The sequence below is a fragment of the Diaphorina citri genome, unplaced genomic scaffold, assembly GCF_000475195.1.
Source record: "Diaphorina citri unplaced genomic scaffold, Diaci psyllid genome assembly version 1.1 scaffold1254, whole genome shotgun sequence".
In the NCBI taxonomy this organism is placed as follows: Eukaryota; Metazoa; Arthropoda; class Insecta; order Hemiptera; family Psyllidae; genus Diaphorina; species Diaphorina citri.
This window is the reverse complement of record NW_007378683.1, coordinates 51,338-70,079: the sequence shown is the minus strand read 5'-3', so window position 1 is coordinate 70,079 and position 18,742 is coordinate 51,338. Positions and strand designations below refer to the sequence as shown.

General features: G+C 39.1%; 1 protein-coding gene across 1 annotated transcript in view; it reads left to right on the top strand.

Moving 5' to 3' along the window:
- Positions 1-608: 608 nt before the first annotated feature.
- Positions 609-18,742, top strand: part of LOC103514989 (dopamine receptor 1-like) — a 37,316-nt gene continuing 19,182 nt past the window's right edge. Inside the window, exon 1 of the mRNA XM_017446452.2 lies at positions 609-687. Coding sequence (XP_017301941.2) covers positions 685-687 — 3 coding nt within the window. The 5' untranslated portion in view covers positions 609-684. The remainder of the gene's footprint in view (positions 688-18,742) is intronic.

Here is an 18,742-nt window from a genome sequence, read left to right as displayed (position 1 = left end):
GCGGTCATCTGAAATTCAGTAATTAAATTATAATTGTGAAATTTTGGGCGTTGGGCGGTAGGCGGGTAAAAATCTGGGAGAGAGAAAAAGAAGAAGAAACAGAAGAAGTTCGTGCCAAATTTGGCAACATTGTGAAAAAATTTGCAAATGCAAGAAACCTTCTATTGCAGAATGCGGCAGAATACAATTTAAGTGGACACTCCGCTTTTAAATATTCGCTAATAATAATAATGATGATGATAATAATAATCATGGTAATAATCCCTTCACTTCATTAGAACAAATGATACCGCCATACCATTATCTAAAGCAGGGCAGGGCGGTCTTCTGCTCTTGACAATTTAAAAAATAATAAATTAAGGCGTCCGAGACATTTTTTATTTTAATTTAGAGAAAGAGTAAAAACGTAAAAATGCAAAACAAAAGAACTCTTTTAGGTCTCTTCGTGGTTCTTCATATAACGGCTTAATACGTCCTTCCTGTAAGGTCGGCCACTCACTATCAGGTAGACCGGACAGGCGGACCTAACAGGTCTTCCTGATAGTGAGTGCCTGTCTAAGGCTTAACTTCTAGGTTTCTAAATGGATTTTTTGTGTCTGTTTGCTTGCAGGTACGATGAAGTTGTGGTCTAAAAAGTGGCTTATATCCTCAATATGTGACTCGGAAAGTAATTAAAAGACACAGATGGTAAGTAACTGAAGCTCTTGACTTACCAAGCTCTAAGACTGGATATTTGACTGTATCTCTCTTTTTCATTCAATCATTTCAATTCCAATTGTTAGAATAGACCGTCAAAAAGTTAATTATCGAGTCTTCAATCAAAGATTTTTTCTTTATCTTGGAGTCGCCTTTGCTCGGAAATTTTCAAAAAATAATAAAAGATAGGACAGTGTTGTCAAGCGTCCGACTTACCCGTATCGCTCCGGAACAGATTATCATCTAGGAGGGGATGCACGTCCTGCCTCTTCGCTGCCCGCAGACCGACTGACTCGAGTTTCGTCTTGAGCAAACACAACAGCCAATCAAATTTCTCCACGGCAGGGCACTCGGCGGGAACAGTGGCGCTATCTATGTCCTGGAGGAGAAGACAGAACTTGTGTACGCTCGTCAGGATCGCGTTCAGTTGACCTTGAGCGATGTGGTACTCGGTTTCCACCTTGGGAGGGAATAAAGAGAGATTGGTGTTTGTCTTATCTAAAAAAAAAAAAAAAAAAAAAAAAAAAAACAACAACAACAACAACAAGAGCGGCTTCTACGAAAACCATTGTACCAATTAGAAGTCCCCTTTCGTTACTCGTACTGTTTGGCACAAATAAAACCGTTTATTTTCTGAAGATTTGTAAAGGAAGATACGATGAAGTACTACGGATTTGGTAATACTGTAAACGAGTCCAGTAATACCTAATAGGTGTATAGCTCATTTTGGCATGAAAAGGCCGTGTGCTCCGTTTTGCTTCAATTCCTCACTTCAAAATGTTTCCCCATGTAATGCGATATTTATCGTAAATTCTTCCCTCTGCATTTTCTCTCCCTCTCAATTTCTTTCCCTTTTTCCTTTTCCCTCTACTTCTAAATTTCTCCCTCTCAGTTTCTCTTTTTCCCTTGAATTCTCCCTGCATCTCTCTATCTCTCTCTTTCTACCTCTATTCCTTAATGTCTGTTTCTTAATTCCTCTCTCTCTCTCTCTCTTTCTCTCTCTCTCTCTCTGTCTCTCTGTCTCTCTCTCTATTTCTTGTTTTCTCTGTTTGTCTGCAAAGTCTGCTACTTTCTCTTATCGTCTTTTGACGGCGTAATCAACCGTAACAGCAAAATGCCTTCCTCTCCTCCCTCTTCCTTTCTCTCCCTCCCCTTCCTTCTTCTTCAAATCTTCATTATTTCCCTTCTCTGCTTTCTCCTCCTCCTCCTCCTCCTTCTATTTCCTTCATCTTTTTTGTCCTCCTTCAGCTTCTTCTTTTTCTTCTTCTCCTTCTGCTTCTCCTTCTTCTTCTTCTTCTTATTCTTCTTCTGCTTCTTCTTCTTCTTCTTCTTCTTATTCTTCTTCTTCTCCTCCTTCCTCTTCTCCTTCTTCTTCTGCTCCTCCTTCCTCTCCTCCTCCTGTTTCCCTCTCCTTCAAATTCTCGTCCTTTCCCTTCTCTGCTTTCTCCTTCATATTCTTTCTCCTCCTCTTTCTCCCTCACCTTCTTGTTCTTTACGTATCTCTTTTCTCCTCTTCTTCAATCTCCTCATTCAGCCTCCTTCGTCACCTCTTTCAGCTCTTCTCTTACCTTCTTTCTCCTCCTCCTCCTCCTCCTCCTCCTCCTCCTCCTCCTCCTCCTTCTTCTTTCTCCTCCTCCTCCTCCTCCACTTCTTCTTTCTTCTTTTCCTTCGCTTCTTTGTCTTGCATCTTGTTAACTCTCTCCTATCTTTCGTCTCGTCTATATCACTTTTCTACATCTCATTGGGCACAAGATCAGTCGATGATTTTCAAAAGACAGAAATGAAGCCGAAGTAGAGAGAGAGAGAGAGAGATAGTTCTGGCAGACTTCAAAAGGACGCAATCCTGATGTTCTAGGGTTCGACTCTTCGTACTCCATAGTCCGGAACCATCGTTAGTGCACTGAGAAAAAAACTAGGGTACCGGAAGCCCAATCGATTGACTGAGTTCTGGAACTCTAAACTGACATCTTTAGCACTCCTTCTTTACCTCTTTCCCTAGGTGTCTGATCCAAATTAAATATCTATCGTTTTCTCTTCTCGTTACCCATTTCTGTTCTACTTTTCTTTCTTCCTCTCTCTCTCTCTCTCTCTCTCTCTCTCTCTCTCTCAATCCCTTTCTCTTTTTTTTTTTTTTTTTTTTTTTTTTTTTCAGTGTGTTGTAGTGGGTTTATAACATGATTTACTCTGGATCTGGAGGTTGGTACTTCGAGTCCAGGTCAAATCAGAAAATTTTAGCTTAGTGTATTTAGTGAGGGACGACATTTGTGACAAGCATTCATGCTCAACACAATTAAAATCAATAGGGGAAAATGAAAAACAGATCGCTTGATTTGTATTGTTTTGTAGGTATCTTAGAGATATTGTATATTGTTTTGTATCTATTGATTTTAATTTGTATTGTTTTGTATCTTAAGAGATATTGTATATTGTTTTGTATCTATTGATTTTAATTTGTATTGTTTTGTATCTTAGAGATATTGTATATTGTTTCGTATCTCTTGATTTTAATTTGTATTGTTTTGTATCTTGAGTAATTGAGAAATCACATTGATTGATTTTAATTTGTTTTACCAAGTGTTGTGTATACCCTTGAAAGTTCTAAATACAATTAAAATCTCACAAGTATGTATAAACAAGGTTTATTCTCCGTTGAATTGAAGAAGGAGGAAACAGAATTTTAAACATGCCGTCTGAACATGTGTACGAGTTATTTCACCAAAGATACATTACTCCCATGGCGTAGTGGTCACTGCACTCGCCTTGCACGCGGGAGACCCGGGTTCGATTCCCGGCGGGGTCAATAAATTTGTATTATGCAAATGATTGATCCCGTGACTGGCTGTTGCGGGGCCCACTCAGCCTCGTGAGGAAAATGAGTAGCTATGACATGTAAATGCGCATAGCGACCGGTGCCAGCATGGTAGGTAAACATTGGTTGTTAGGATTATTGAGATACTTATTGGGAAAAATCCTACAATGCTGCAGTGAGCACCAAAGTTGTGACATAACACAAAGAAATTGCATTTACAAATCCTCTGTATGGTAAACAATGTAATCAAGTAAACATGTCTGCTAAATTTTATTTAAAGCGGGCAAACTGATCAAAAGTCTCTCTCTCTCTCTCTCTCTCTCTCTCTCTCTCTCACTCACTTTTTTTCTTCGAACCCTTTCGAAAGCCCTCGAGATGAGAAAATGATCTCCTCTTAATAATGTAGATATACGCCGGGAGCTAGCGCCATTTATTTTACCTTTAGTAGGGGAAAGTAGCCTATTTGGTACCTTTCAGTTTTTCTGGAATCTATTAAATTCTAGTAGCCCTCTAATAGACCCAGGCGTTAGGCCCTTTAATTTACCTTTCTTAGGGGGAAGAGATACCTATGTCCCAATAGTTAGCGCCATTTATTTTACCTTTATTAGGGGAAAGGAGCCTGTTTGGTACCTTCCAGTTTTTCTAGAATCTAATAAATTCTGTTAGCCAACGCCCTCTAATAGACCCAGGCGCAATAATTTAGCTTTATTAGGGGGAAGAAGCCTGTTCGGGGTCCCCTTCAGTTTTCCCATAGTGTAGATATGCCCCAATAGCTAGCGCCATTTATTTTACCTTTATTAGGGGAAAGAGGTTTGTCTGGCACCCCTTCAGTCTTTCTAACACCGCGCCAAGAAATAATGTTCCCTCATAAAATTTCACTCGGTAACTGCGAGCCCATTTTTCATTTCATTTCTTCTCTCTCTCTCCCTCTCTCTCTCTCCTTCTCTCTCTTTCTCTCACTTTCTTTCCTATATTACCCTCTTTCTTTCTCCCTCTCTCCCTTTCTTAGCTCTTTTCATCTCACAGCTTACCAACTCATACTCTCTCTCTCTCTCTCTCTCTCTCTCTCTCTCTCTCTCTCTCTCTCTCTCTCTCTCTCTCTCTTGATCAGTACGGTTGAGTTCATCTCTCCTTCTTTTTCGTCTTCTTCATCTTCTCCTTTTACATCTTCTACCATCTTCCTCCATTTCCTTCTTCTTCGTCTCCTTCTCCTCTATTATTTCCTTCTTCACCTCTCGTTTGTATCGCTCCTATATTTGTTCTACCCCTTTCTCAGTGCTTGATTTCTTTTTTTTTTTTTTTTTTTTTTTTATTGTCCTTCTCATTAATCCTTTTCATCTCAGTATGCTTCCATGTTCTCTTCTCCTTCATTTCCTTCTTCACCATCTGTTTGTGTTCTTGTAAAAAAAGAAAAAAAAATCTTTCTCCCATCCCTTTGTCGATATTTCCTTTTCCTGATTTCATATTTGTTCTTGCTCCTTATTCTTTATCCTTTCATCTAGGTGTGCTTTAGTGCTTTCACACCCGTCTTCATTTCCTTCCTCGCCTTCTCCTATTTCCTCTTTCTTTGCCTTTCTTGATTTCTTCTTGTTTATTTTCCTTCTCCATGTCTTCTCCTTCTCCTCCCTTTTCTTCCTTCTTCTACTTCTTCTTCTTCTTCTTCTTCTTCTTCTTCTTCTTCTTCTTCTTGTTCTTCTTCTTCTTCTTCTTCTCCTTCTTCTTCTCCTTCTTCTTCTTCTTCTTCTTCTTCTTCTTCTTCTTCTCCCGTTTCCGTTGCCTTGATGTTTCATTGCTTTCAAAGTGTCATCCGTTTCGATGTGTCGTATGAATTTTCTTCCTTGTTCCGCCTTCCATTTGTCTTATTTGCATACTATTAGAATAAAGTGTTGCGACATCTTGGGGAGGCGTCATCCATAGGGTGTATATGCCATACATAGGGCGTCTCTTTGCAAGTTAATTGTTCATGGTCATTATCATTATTATCCTCATTAGTGTCATTATCATTCTCAATATCTTTGTCCTTATCATTATCAATATCTTTGTCATTATCATGATCAAATCCATTGTGGTCATCAATCTCATCACCATCATTATTTTTATCATTTCGTGTCCTACATTCACCACCAAGGATAGGGGACAGCCAGCCGTTCCGAGAACGAATCTTATCTGTTTAGGATAGTCTGCCCCGAGCGGGCATTACAATTCTTCCGAATTTTTCTCCGTTCACAATGTAAACACACTAAACACTAATTATTCATTTGTAGGTGTACGCGTGTACGCCTCACGAAAAATCATAAAAAATTAATAGCTCACCCCTAAAGAGGATTTAGCTAAAACTCGTGACGAAGGAAAATTCGTTTCGTAGAGTGTGTCAGTCCTAATGGTCGGAGACATCCTGTATTCCTGTATGATAACACCCTGTTATTAGAAGAGTTGACATGTTATGAGAGGTAACATGTACGATTTTTTCTCCTCGCTGCAATTATTTATGGCGTGAAAACATCTGTCGCGCTTTCCAATGACGAAACCTGTCTCCGAATAGCTTATAGCCTTCTGCTTGACAGCTGTAAACTGGGTATTGGGTGTGGATTTTTCTCATGTTTGAGGATTGGGGTGTGTGTTTAGATACAAGGCCATTTTTTTTCATAGCAAATTCGTTAATAAATTGAGGATATTTGAATTTTTAAATAGGTATGTCTTTCCTTTGATTTCTTCTTCCATAATTCTTCTCTTAATGCAGTCCCTCCTCAAGATGTGTCCAATTCGATTTAATTTTCTCTTTCTGATCGAATTTAAAATACTCCTACTTTCTCCAACTCTTCTCAGCATTTCCTCGTTATTTATTCTGTCCTACCACTTGTAATAATGATAAAGAAATTAATAAAAAATAGAAATTAAAAAATGAAATATATCTCACCTGTGTTTTTCGTTTGATCTCTTCCTCTATCTTCTGTTTGACCGCCTCCATCTCCTCCTCACTCTGCTCCTTGTCTTTCACCTCCACGAATTTGAACACCTCCAACTCCGCGGCCATCATTTGGCTATGATGCTCCAGACTTTGCTTCTCCTGCTCCGTGCTGTCCTGTTAGAATAGAATAGAATAGGCTAGGCTAGGTCAAATGTCAAGAGAAGGGAAAATTCGACTCTATCATAGAATCATTAAGATATGTCCACACATAGTCGACCGGCCGTCGATCGATGTCGACTGAACCGTCCACACTGCCTCAACAACATAGATTCACTTCGTCGATCGACGGTCGGGCGACTATGTTTGGACACACCTTCAGAATACTTTAGCCGGACCATCTGGGCAATCGGGGTCTGCTGGCAAATGTGGTTGGTGTCCGGATGGGTGACCGGCAATAGCGCGCGTGCTGTCCGTCCTTACCTTCAAGTATTAGTAAATGCGCATAGCGACCGGTGCCAGCATGGTAGGTAAACATTGGTTGTTAGGATTATTGAGATACTTATTGGGAAAAATCCTACAATGCTGCAGTGAGCACCAAAGTTGTGACATAATAACACAAAGAAATTGCATTTACATTTACATTACATTATCCCTCCATATACTCCATACCCCTTATCAGAATCCTCTTTTCATCTTTGTATCCTCTTTTCCTCTATCTATCTACCTTCACATCATCTTTTACTCTTTGTATCAGTATTTCCCTGTCCTTACCTTCAAGTATTGCAGTCTGGATTTGGTGTCCTTCTGTGAGAGGTACCGTTGGAGGACCTCCTCACTGTGGGTGACTCCGGTGGCTTCTTTCAGTTTGGTGAAGGTACTCTCCAGGTATTCTGTTTTCTGCATCTGCTCCAAACTCTGGGCGGTCTCTGCTGGCACCGATTCGGTCTGACTGGAAGGTCTTCCGGCTGTGGGAAAGGGACATGGGGGCACGGTTAGTCCAGTGGTAACGCTCTTGCTTGCTATGCAGAAGGTAGTGGGTCCGATTCCCAGAGTTGCCAAAGAAAAAATTGCACTCTTATTTCGATTGCTAATATGTCAAAGTGTTACTTTCTGATGTTCTCGGGGTGACCCGGCACCTAAATGGGAAGTATTGTGTCTCTTCTCGTCCATCTGATGAGGGAGAGGCATACTACGGGAGAGGCATGCTACGACACAGACCAAGTGAGTCTGATGTAGTAGTTATTTTTGTTATTTCATTGCTACGAAAAAACGGCATTTTTTTATCATAGGTATCTTTGAGAGCACAGGATCGAAAAGAGGATAGGATAGAAGAAAGCCAGCAGTTCCGAGAACGAACCTTATCTGTTTAGAAAAAAATTTCGCCCTGGGCAGGAATCGAACCCACGACCTGACGCTTACAAGGCAGGGTTGGGGCCTTCATGGATTAGGCCTTCAATTTTTTCTAATTTATGAGATTATGAGGCATAGGAACTAATGAGTAAAATGAGCTGGTATGAGATGAGTTACATGAAAAAGGAACCTCTTGATTTATAATGAGTAATGAGCAAAGTATGTGCTCATGCTCATAAATCTCGTAATGAGCCTCTTCAGTATTCTCTACTTGACACTTTTACCTGTTAACATACTAACATAGTCTTCTGTGCTTTTCTTCTTCTTCTTCTTCTTCTTCTTCTTCTTCTTCTTCTTCTTCTTCTTCATTTAATTTGTCTACCTCTTCCTCTTGTTTTTGTCTATCGTCTTTGACTTTCCTTATCCTATGATCTGGAAACTTTTTCTTAGATTTTACAGTCTCATCTCTGTCTTTGAAGGTCCTTTTAGCCAGCCTAATTAGCTTGGAGGGGGGAGCGTCTACTTTGTAAGAGCTAGCTGAGCTAGGTTGTGGAATCGCTTTCCACCCGGGGAGTACTTTATCCTAAACAGATAAAGTTCGTTCTCGGAACGGCTGGCTTTTTCCTATGCTGTCCTTTCTCTCTTCGCTTCTAGGACGTTGAGAACTTTCCCTCTATCAAAGCAATTACAGTTCCTTCCAACAAACCTCTTGGAAAAAAGGTTCTTTTTCCTCCGTTTCTCTACCTACCTGATGGGAAGATTCGACGTTCCAGTTTCTCCAGTTCGGTTTTCCTCTCCTCCACATAGTAACGTAACTCCTGGATCTGTCTCTCCCTCTGACGGCACGTGTTGACGGCGCCTTGCTCCTGTTTAGACAGCAGGGCCCGAGTAGAGTCTCTTAGAGCCAATGCCTCTTCATTGATGCGGGTGAGATGTTGTATCTCCGAATCCTGTCTTAGGGCCTCTTGCTCCAACTTGTCCAGGGTGGATTCAAATTGAACGCTGTCCTATGAAAGAGAGGGGAAGAAAGGGGGGAATCACAACACTGGCATTATACTTTTTTGCCGGCAAAAGTGAATACTCGAGATTTAAAAGGCTACTTGAATTTTCGACCGTCCGTCCGTCCATTGGTATAAGGCTGACAAAGAAGACATTTTCTGACTATTGTGCCATCACAGGGACGTATCAGGATTTTGTCGAGGGAGTGACCCGAAGAGTCCAAACAGTGATTTGATTGACAGGGGGGGTGATCCAAATTTTCGGAGGACAACATTGAAGATACATACGTGGCCTATGGCAGCAAGTGTGGACGTCCAAAGCGGAATCTCTTTGGTTCAGCCATGTTGAGTCTAAAAAAGTCACATTATAAAAAAATACGGTCATTTCTGATTCGTTGTTGCGCCACTTTTCTTCGCCACAATCAGTTTTACCTGCATGAGTCCAGCTCGAATGGTGCGGTATTTCTTTCTCAAATGCTCCGCCTCCATCATACTCATACTGATCTGATGGGTTCGATTCTCGAGCGAGGAGATGATTTGATTCGTGCCATGGAATGCTCGTTTGGTTGCCGCTTCCTCTTCTTTTTTATACGTCAACTCTTCGTGTTCTCTGAAATGAATTTTATTTTTTTTTATTATCAGGTTGAACGTGCTTTGCCACGGAAAATTGATCATGATTCGCCTAAGTGGGACCGGGAAATGTCAGCAGCACGTGATTGCAAAGATGGTCACCAATCCAGATACTGACGGTCGTCGTTGCTTAACATTGGATACTGGTACATCCAATGTGCCATCGCCTCTGGCTAACTCTCTATTGAATATGATTTGGCTGTTTACCCAAAGTAGCTTATTTTCAGCGATCAATTAGGAACTGGTACATTCATCAACGCGCTATTGCCGCGCCGGCGCCGCTACGCTGGCAAGCAATTCATCTTACTGTAACCAATTTTATTGACACATCCACCAATTTTACCTGACCAGCAGTTTCATTCTGTGTTGCCTCTGCTTATTGTAGTCATGGATAAGGTCCAGCTTCTTGTTTAGATTGATGACTTTGTCGTCCAGAATTTGAATGGCATCCTCCTTTGTTTTATTTTTGAGGATGAAAACTTCCTTCGGATATTTCTGGCTTTTCTTCAGGATTTCCTCTTCGCATGAAGGAGTTCTTCCTGTGAAACAAAGAATGGAAGAAGTTAAAATGGAACTTGTACAATTGATGGAAGAAGAAATAGAAGTCGAAGAATAAATATGTAAAACTAAAAAGAAAACAAGGAGCAAGAGCAAGAGGAGGAGGAGAAGAAGAAAAAGAAGGAATGAAAAAAGAAGGAAAAGGAAAAGAAGAAGGAATTTAAAAAGAAAAGAGGTAGGTAGTCGAAGAAATAGAAGAAGAATTCCCAATATTATAAATCATAATTAGTTGGTCTACGTTGTGTTGTGCAGGAACGAAGAAAAATAACCTCGGGCGCCTAGAAGAGATTAAAGAGTAGATGAAGATTAACGCGTTAATTAATAGTTTTTCTAAGATTGGTAAACTTTGTGGAAGAAAGGAGAAACAACTAACCACTATTTGTAAACTTTTCAGGAAAATAAATAGGTATACCTACTGATAAAAGCATAAAAAATGATGAGAATTGTAGCGCTATTTTTAAACAAGTTCGAAAAAAGATAATTTCATTGAAATGTAAAGCATGGCTTCAGGATTCTAAAAATGTATAAACCTCATTTCCAAAGAACAAAAGAAATGTAGGTAGCACTTTTTTTAGCTCTACGATAACTTCTACATATCTCTTCTTCTCTCTTCTCTTCTCTTCTCTTCTCTTCTCTTCTCTTCAATTCTATTATTTTTTCGCTTACCTATTTCATCATGGATTTCATTAACTTATTTCTTGTTTCTTCATTGATATTCTTCTATTTTCTCTGCTCCTCAATCCTTATTTGAGTTATTTGGGAAATTTCTCTAATCTCAATTACCTTCTTTTCTAGTTTTATTTCATTTTATTCTATTCCATATCTTACCTATTTCTTCATGGAGTTCCTTCACTTGTTTCTTGAGCTCAGCAATGACTTCCACATTTCTCTTCTTCTCAGCATCGCATTCTTCATAGTGGGCTTTCCGTTGTCCTTCTGACAGTTGTATCTTCTTCTTCAACTCCACGATAAGTTTGTTGAGTGTCTCTAGCGTAGGAGTGTCTTTGGTGGTTCCCGGCATTTCGGTGTCAGGATGAAATTTGTTTATTTATTTGTTCAGCTGCTAATTTATTTATTTCTGTTGTTTGTTTGTTTGGTTAATAATTTGAGGTTTACATAGTTCTACTTCTAGGAGTACGGCATCTTCAGTACACTGGGCCAAGTTTTTCACTACTGTAATTGAGCGAACTTTGTGGTGTTTTCATCATTATTTAGTTCATAATATTTTCCATGTGAATAAGGATTTCTTGAATATAACATTACACAATTGTTTGTTTACTGTTAAAAATATTATTGTTCCTAAAAAAGTATAGGACATAAATACTGTCCCAGACTCCCAGATATCAATATTGTCCTTGTAACAGACTTATCCTTCAAAACAGACCCAGACATACGAGACAATAATGGAGCAGTTGCAAATGGGTAAAAAATATAAATAAATAGTCGATTCCTATGTAAAAAGTTGGGAAAAATCCAAATCTGAGGTCAAAACTCCGAAAAAACAACTGTAGGTAAAAGGTCGAAAATTCAATTTTTATTTTCCGTTCTAACGAAAGAGTTCAAAGATGTGTGACGTCAGACTTAACGCAGTTGCTATTTTCGTCCGCTAGGTAGCGCCACTATACAAGCACGCTAGCGGAGGAGCAGATAGAACTACGCAGAAACGTATGCGCACCAACACATTAATGCGGTGTCTGCGAGGGAGCTTTGCTGCGAGGGAGCTTTGCTCGGGACATTTGATGTGACGTCATCGTGTACGGGAGCGTATGACGTGACGTCAGAGTTCAAGATTTACCGGTATTTTTTAAATTAATTTATCTCGGGATCTAGAAGTCGTAGAAGAAAAAGGAAAATTCCATTGTTCCTCGTTTTTTCTGCTCTTTGACTTAGAAACTTCACCCACGTAAGCGCAACTGTTCTATTATGTAAGAAAAGAAAAACTCGGAATATTCAATAAAAGAGGAAGAAGGAGGAGGAGAAGAAGAGAGAGAAAATGAAAAAAGAGGTGGAGGAGGAGTAGGAGAAGACGAAGAATATGAAGGAGGAAAAGAAGAAGACGAATAAGAATAATAAAAAGAACCCAAAAAGGAGAACTTTCCCTGGGCCAAAAGCAAAGGAAAATGGATACAATGCAATATAATGTTCTGTAGAAGCTCTCACAAAAGAAAATATTCCCCTAACGGACTTAATATTGTGTGAAATTTGTAATATTTTTTCTTTCTCCCTTTTCCCTTTCCCTTCTTCTTTCTTCTCTTTCTCCTGTCTTCTTTCTTTCCCTTCTTTTCATAAAATACAGGATGGATGAGGAAGAATGGTTCAAAGGGAAGGATCTTTCTCCCCTTTTTTCCCTTTTCATATGTAATATACAAAGAGGAATAAGTGGGAGAATAAAAGGGAAGGACGATTAGGGAGGCAAATTTTGAAGAGGACCCAAAAGAGGTGACAATTGGTTGGAAGGCAGTACAAGGTGTCGGTAAAGTTGTCAAAAAGTCTCCAAAAACGAGGCTTGTCATGTTCTAAAACCCCACGGAGCTATCACTACTTTGAAAATCCCACTGACATACCAATTTGTACACTCTTAGGTATGTATATCTGTGACCCTCCTCTTCAAAAAGTTCCTTTTGTAAATCACAAGCCCAAAACTCCGCAAGTAAAAAAGGAACTTTGTGCCAGGACCACCGTGTGTATTTGTAAATCGAAAAAAAAAAAAATAAACAGAAATAAGGAAAATTTAGACAGAAAAGAGGAATCGGAGGCAAATGGCGAAACACTCAAGATAGAAAGAGAAGGAGGGGAAGATGGACACGAAGAAGAAAAGAAGATGAAGAAGGTAAGAGGAAAAGGAGAAGAAAAGGGGACAAGAGACGAGAGGGAAATTTACAATTTAAATAAATCTGGTTGAGTTGAATTAAGGTAAGGGAAAAAATCTTCTTCTTCTTCTTCTTCTTCTTCTTCTTCTTCTTCTTCTTCTTTTTCTTCTTCTTCTTCTTCTTCTTCTTCTTCTTCTTCTCCTTTTTCTTCTTCTTCTTTTTCTTCTTCTCCTCTTCCTTCTTCTTCTTATTCTCCTCCTCTTTCTCTTCCTTCTCCTTCTGCTTCCCTGCTTGTTGTTTATTATTTTTTGGCATTATCTACTCCCTACAGTAAACATAAGAAGTAAATAATGTAGGTACACAAAAAAATAAAATATAGTTGTGAAATACAATTAAATTAGAGAAATACGGATGTACATAGGTACCTCTTCTTTTTTTTTTACTTTTAGTTTAGTTTAGTTTTTCACAAGTTTCTAAGTTTCAAAAGAGTAAACACATCAGATTGCTAAACTTTTAACTTTACTTACCACTCTCAAAAAGCTCTTTCTCTCCCCCCCCTCTCTCTCTCTGTCTCTCTCTCTCTCTCTCTCTCCCTTTCTGTCTCTCTCTCTCTCCCTCTCTCTCTCCCTTTCTGTCTCTCTGTCTGTCTCTCTCTCACTCTCTCTCTCCCTCTGTCTCTCTCTCTCTCTCTTTCTCTCTCTCTCTCTCTCACTAAACTTACTTGAGATTTTTTGAAACAGAATATACCTCTTAGGTATCTAGGTACGTATAGCATAGTTTCCTCACTCTCATTTGGATAGAGCGTATTCCATCATCCCTGTATTATTTCAACTAAGTATTTCCTGATCATCAGATAATTCACACAAAAAAAATAGTAGGTACCCAAATTGAATAAATGAAAAAGCCATAATGAATTAAATTAATAAATGTTTGAAAAACCTACCTAGGTATTTAAAAAATACAAACAAGAAGAAAAAAATGGAATAAATTAGCACAATAAAAATTGTAGATTAGGTAATTACGTAGGTATAGGTACTTTAAATTGCTAATTGAAAAATAATTGCAAATTAATTATATTGGTATTCAGTGCAACAATGGGGCAATCGATATCAGAACCAGAACCTACGCATTTTTCTTTTTTTTTTAGGATTTTATCCTGAATGGATAATGTTTCCTCTCGGAACGGCTGGCTTTCTCCTGGTTTCCTTCTCTCTTAGATTTCAGGACGATAAGAGCTTTGCAGTTACAGTTCCCTGTATCAAACCTATTAAAAAAAAAAAACTCGAAAATCTCGAAATGTGACACCAAATCTAATCCTTATTCAGGTACATTTCTCAGGTCCCTCAAATTTGTCATGCCAAATTTATGTCCTCCCAAAATGGAGCTCATAAAAAATAATAATATCTTCACAGTATTCCTGTAATAATTTCGGGATATGATATGACAGGCATCTTTCTCCATATTTAGTGAATACTCTTGGTTTTTCAAAGAAGAAGAAGAAGAAGAAGAAGAAGAAGAAAGAAAAAGAACAAGAAGGAAAAGAAGAAGGAGAAAGACGAATAGGGATGTGATACGAAACGATAAGAGCTTTTAACCTTCGAGACCTTTAACCCCGCCCCCTTATTTGCTGATGGTTTCCCCTCTCCCCCTCTCTTCCCCTACCCTCCCAATCTGAGGTATTTTCCCCTCCCAATCTGAGAAGAAAACACTAAAATGAAATGAAGAATTTTAGTGTTTTCCATTTTCTCGTGTGTATTGAATTTCAAAACAGAAGGGATGATTTTCAGTATTATTGGTGTGTATGTCTCGTATCCTTTTTTTGGGGGTTCTTTTTGTCATTTTTGAGGGGTTTTTATTTGTCCTTGTTCATATTTTCCTTTTCCCGCTTATTCTTCTTCTTTTCCCCTTTGTTTTTATTCTTCTTCTTTTTCTTCTTCTCCTCCTCTTTTCTTCTTTTCTCATTAAAAGTAAGAGGGGTGATTTTTAGTTTTAGTATTGTTGTGTTTGGTCTTTTTTGGGGGTTCTTTTTTTCGTCTTGTTATTTTTTCTTCTTCTTTTCCTCCTCCTGCTCCACCTCCTTCCTCTTCCTCTACTCCTCCTTCTTCCTCTCTTTCCAATTTCCTTCCTTCCTTTGACCTTTTCCCTCTTCTCGCTCTGTCATTTTCCTTTTTCTAGATTTTTTGATGACCCAGCCTCAAAACTTCCGACTTTGATTGGGAGCAAAGAATATGACGAACAAAAAATCGAACAATAATATAAAATAATTGGGTGAGGAGAAGAAAGAAGAAAGAGGAGGAGGAGAAGAAGAAGGAGGAGGAGGAGAAGAAGAAGAGGCAAATGGACCAAGAGGGGGTGTGTGTGGTCAGAAAATAAAATTATGATAGGTTTCAATGTCATTTCATTTACGTCATGATCCCCCCAAACTGTCTGTGTCAATTTTAACCCTGCCAACTTTTTTTTCCCCGTTTAAAAAAAAAAAAAAAAAAAAAAAAAAAAAAAAAAAAAAAAAAAACAGGAAATTATTTTTATGATTATTACATTCTCCTCTTTTTTTTCTAATTTTGCTTTGCTTTTTATTTTCTAATTTTGCTTTGCTTTTTCTTTAATCTAAAAGAACTTTCCTCCATGTTCTTCTTTGTGTGAGGATGAGGATTACAAAGGGTTATGTACTGACATTAACAGTAAGTAGTGAAATGTAAGCACTTCCTGTAAACTTGAAAAACTTTCAGATACTTATTGGAAAACTTTGAAAGGAAAAATGTAACTGCAACTAGGAAATGTGGAAAATATGTACATAATATCCAATATACTTAGAGAAAAATACCGAAAAGAACCTCGTTGAAAAGTGTAATAGTTGCAACTTATTCGAAATCGCTTAGCAAAGTCTCCGGAAAGTCTGTAAAAAGAAAAAAGGTCGGAAAATGCTAGAAAATATTATCCCAATAATGCCCTCATTTTCCAACTTAGTAAACTAACATGAACTTGGTTTACATACAAAAGATAATTTAAATATTTTTCAGCTCTAATGCAAATGAAAAAATAAAATATCTTTTCCAAGTTAAAAGGGTTGTGCTGAAGTGTGGAAAGCTAAAAACAACCAAACAAAAGATGTTTTATTTTTAAATTATGCTGTTAAAAATCTTAGAAACATTAAAATTATGTTTGTTGAAATACTTAGCACCTAGTAAACTACACTTTATAAACAAGAACAAGTAAACAAGAAACAAAAGAGGTTTTATAGAGGAAACTGTAACTGCTAAGGTCTTATCGTCCCAAAAGCCAAAAGAGCAGAAGTACAGGATTAGAGAAAACCAGCAGTTCCGAGAACGAACCTCATCTGTATGGATAAAATCCGCCCCGGACGGGATTAGAACCCACAACTCAGCGCTTACAAGGCAGAAGCGCCACCCTCCAAGATAATTAGGCTGACAAAAAACTACACTTTATAAACAAGCAAACAAAAGTACCGCATCCTAGTTGGTAGCGCGTCTGACTAGTAAGCGCTAGACCGCCGATTCCATTTCCGCCCGGGGCGGATTTTTTCCTGAACGGATAAAGCTCGTTCTGGGAACGGCTGACTTTCTCCTATCCTGTTTTCCTTCTTCGATTTCGGGACGATAAGACCTTTGCAGTTACAGCTCCCACTATCAAACCTCAAGTATCAAAAGATGTTCTAAATATTGTTAAAAATAACACCGAGTAAAGTGTTGACTAACATTATCCTGTGAGCTTACTACGGCTTTCCACTAATCAATGTGTACCTGAGTGTATTTACACGTAACTAAGGGTATCATAAAATATTTTGTTTACTTGTTACTAAGGGATAACATTGTTTACATATAGCTAAGAGATTAGGTACCTACCTACTTTGCTTACACGTATCTAAGGGAGCACTGTATTCACATGACTGTATAAAAGTTGTGTTTCGCAAACTCGATTCAACAAATGCGAGAGAAGGACTAGCTGCCTAGCACAAATACTTAGCTTATTTCGTAGATTTTTTCAAAATATTTTTGAAATGTACGTTCAATACTAATGGGGGTTTTGCCATCTCCACTAATTTGAAGTATTCAATTTAATGCTACGGGAATTTTGTTATCTCCACTAATTTCAGTACTTGTTACTATGGGAGTTTTGTCATCTCCACTAATTTCAGTATTTAATACTATGGGAATTTTGTCATCTCCGCTAATTTCAGTACTTGAGACTATGAGAGTTTTGTTATCTCCACTAATTTCAGTATTTAAGATTATGGGAGTTTTGCCATCTCCACCAATTTCAAGGATTGAGGCGTTAAACAAGGAAAGGGAAAAAGAAACTATTACACCGTCTTGCTAAGTCATCAAAAAACATCTCTCCCTTTCTCTCTCCCTCTCCCCTTTTTCTCTCCTTCCTCCCTCCTCTTTTCCCTCCCTCTCTCCTCTCCCTCATCCCTACTCTCCTCCCTTTCCTCTCTCCCTCCCTCTCTCTCCCCCTCCTCTGTCCTTCCATCCTTTCCTCTCCTCTCAACCTCCCCTTCCCTCCCCTCTTCTCTCCTCTCTCTTACCTCCTACCTACTTCCCTTTACATTTCCCTCCCCCTCCTTCCCTACTCTTCTCCATCTCCTCTCCTCTATTCCTCCCTCCCTCCTTCACTATCTACTTCTCTATCCCCTCTTCCTCCTTCTCCCTCCCTCTCCTCTCTCTTTTATAATCAAATCCGTCGAGGATTAATATTACAACTTTCGAATATTTTCATCGATGCGATGAGATGAGGAGAGAGGAAATTTTTCACACAAAAGCTATAAAAACCTCTCCCCATGCAAGTTTCGTCCAAAGTTCGTTAAGACTGCGAGGCAGGCCCGTTTTCAGGATTCCTGCTAGGGGGTGTGGCCAAGAATCCGAAGAGTGGTTTAAAGAGCCAGTTCCCAGTTGTCGTCCGGGGGGGGAAAAATCGTGTCGTGTGTAGTGGGAACACTCTTGGCAACTTTCGTCCAAAGTTCGTTAAGACTGCGAGGCAGGCCCGTTTTCAGGATTCCTGCAACGGGGTGTGGCCAAGAATCCGAAGAGTGGTTTAAAGAGCCAGTTCCACGTTGTCGTCCGGGGGGGAAAAATCGTGTCGTGTGTAGTGGGAACACTCTTGTTTAAATTACATTGCCTACAGGACATTCGGGAAAAAATCGGGTGAAACTGAAGACAAATAGGAACGGGCTCTAATAGTACATATCTACATTAAACACAAAAAAGAGAATAATAATACACCCTAGAGTGGAAGGTAACCACTAGGCGAGGTTAACGCCGCAGGGGTTCTCTACCACCTAACCCTTAGAGCTCCATTATAATGTGGTCAATTGCTCAAATAAATAAGAATAAAAGTCCACGCCTCCGCTGGAATGGAACCCGTGCCCTCCTGTTTACCAGGCGAGCGTCTTTACCTGGTTTTTATGGTTCTTTTCTTTATGGCCCGGGCCCCAGGGGGCTAAATGTGGCCCTGCTGGTAGGGAATAAAAGCTTGAGCCACCTAGGCGAAAGTTTTCCGTTCTCGATAACTTTGCGAACGTTTTTCTCATTTGGAGAAGAAAAAACTGATTGGTGTTCTGAAAATATTATTTTTATTTCTCTGATTGAAATCCTCAGTGGACTGAAAAGAAAATGTTGGGGGGGGGGGGGGGGGTGGGTTTTGTAGTGGAGAAAGATGATGGAGGTGAAAAAAAAGAGGGGGGGGGGGGGGGGGGGGGATCGGGTTTCAGGGACGGAGAAAAAACTAAAAAAAATTGTTTGTAGGTATTTTTGATTTTATTTCCCTTTTCCTCTCTAAACAGAAATCCCAAACCTATCCGATGAGTATAACTGATTGGAGATAATTTGATTGGGTACCCCGAAATATTGGTTTCTTCTACTTTTCATCTTCTTCTTCTTCTTCTTCTTCTTCTTCTTCTTCTTCTTCTTCTTCTTCTTCTTCTTCTTCTTCTTCTTCTTCTTCTTCTTCTTCTTCTTCTTTTTCT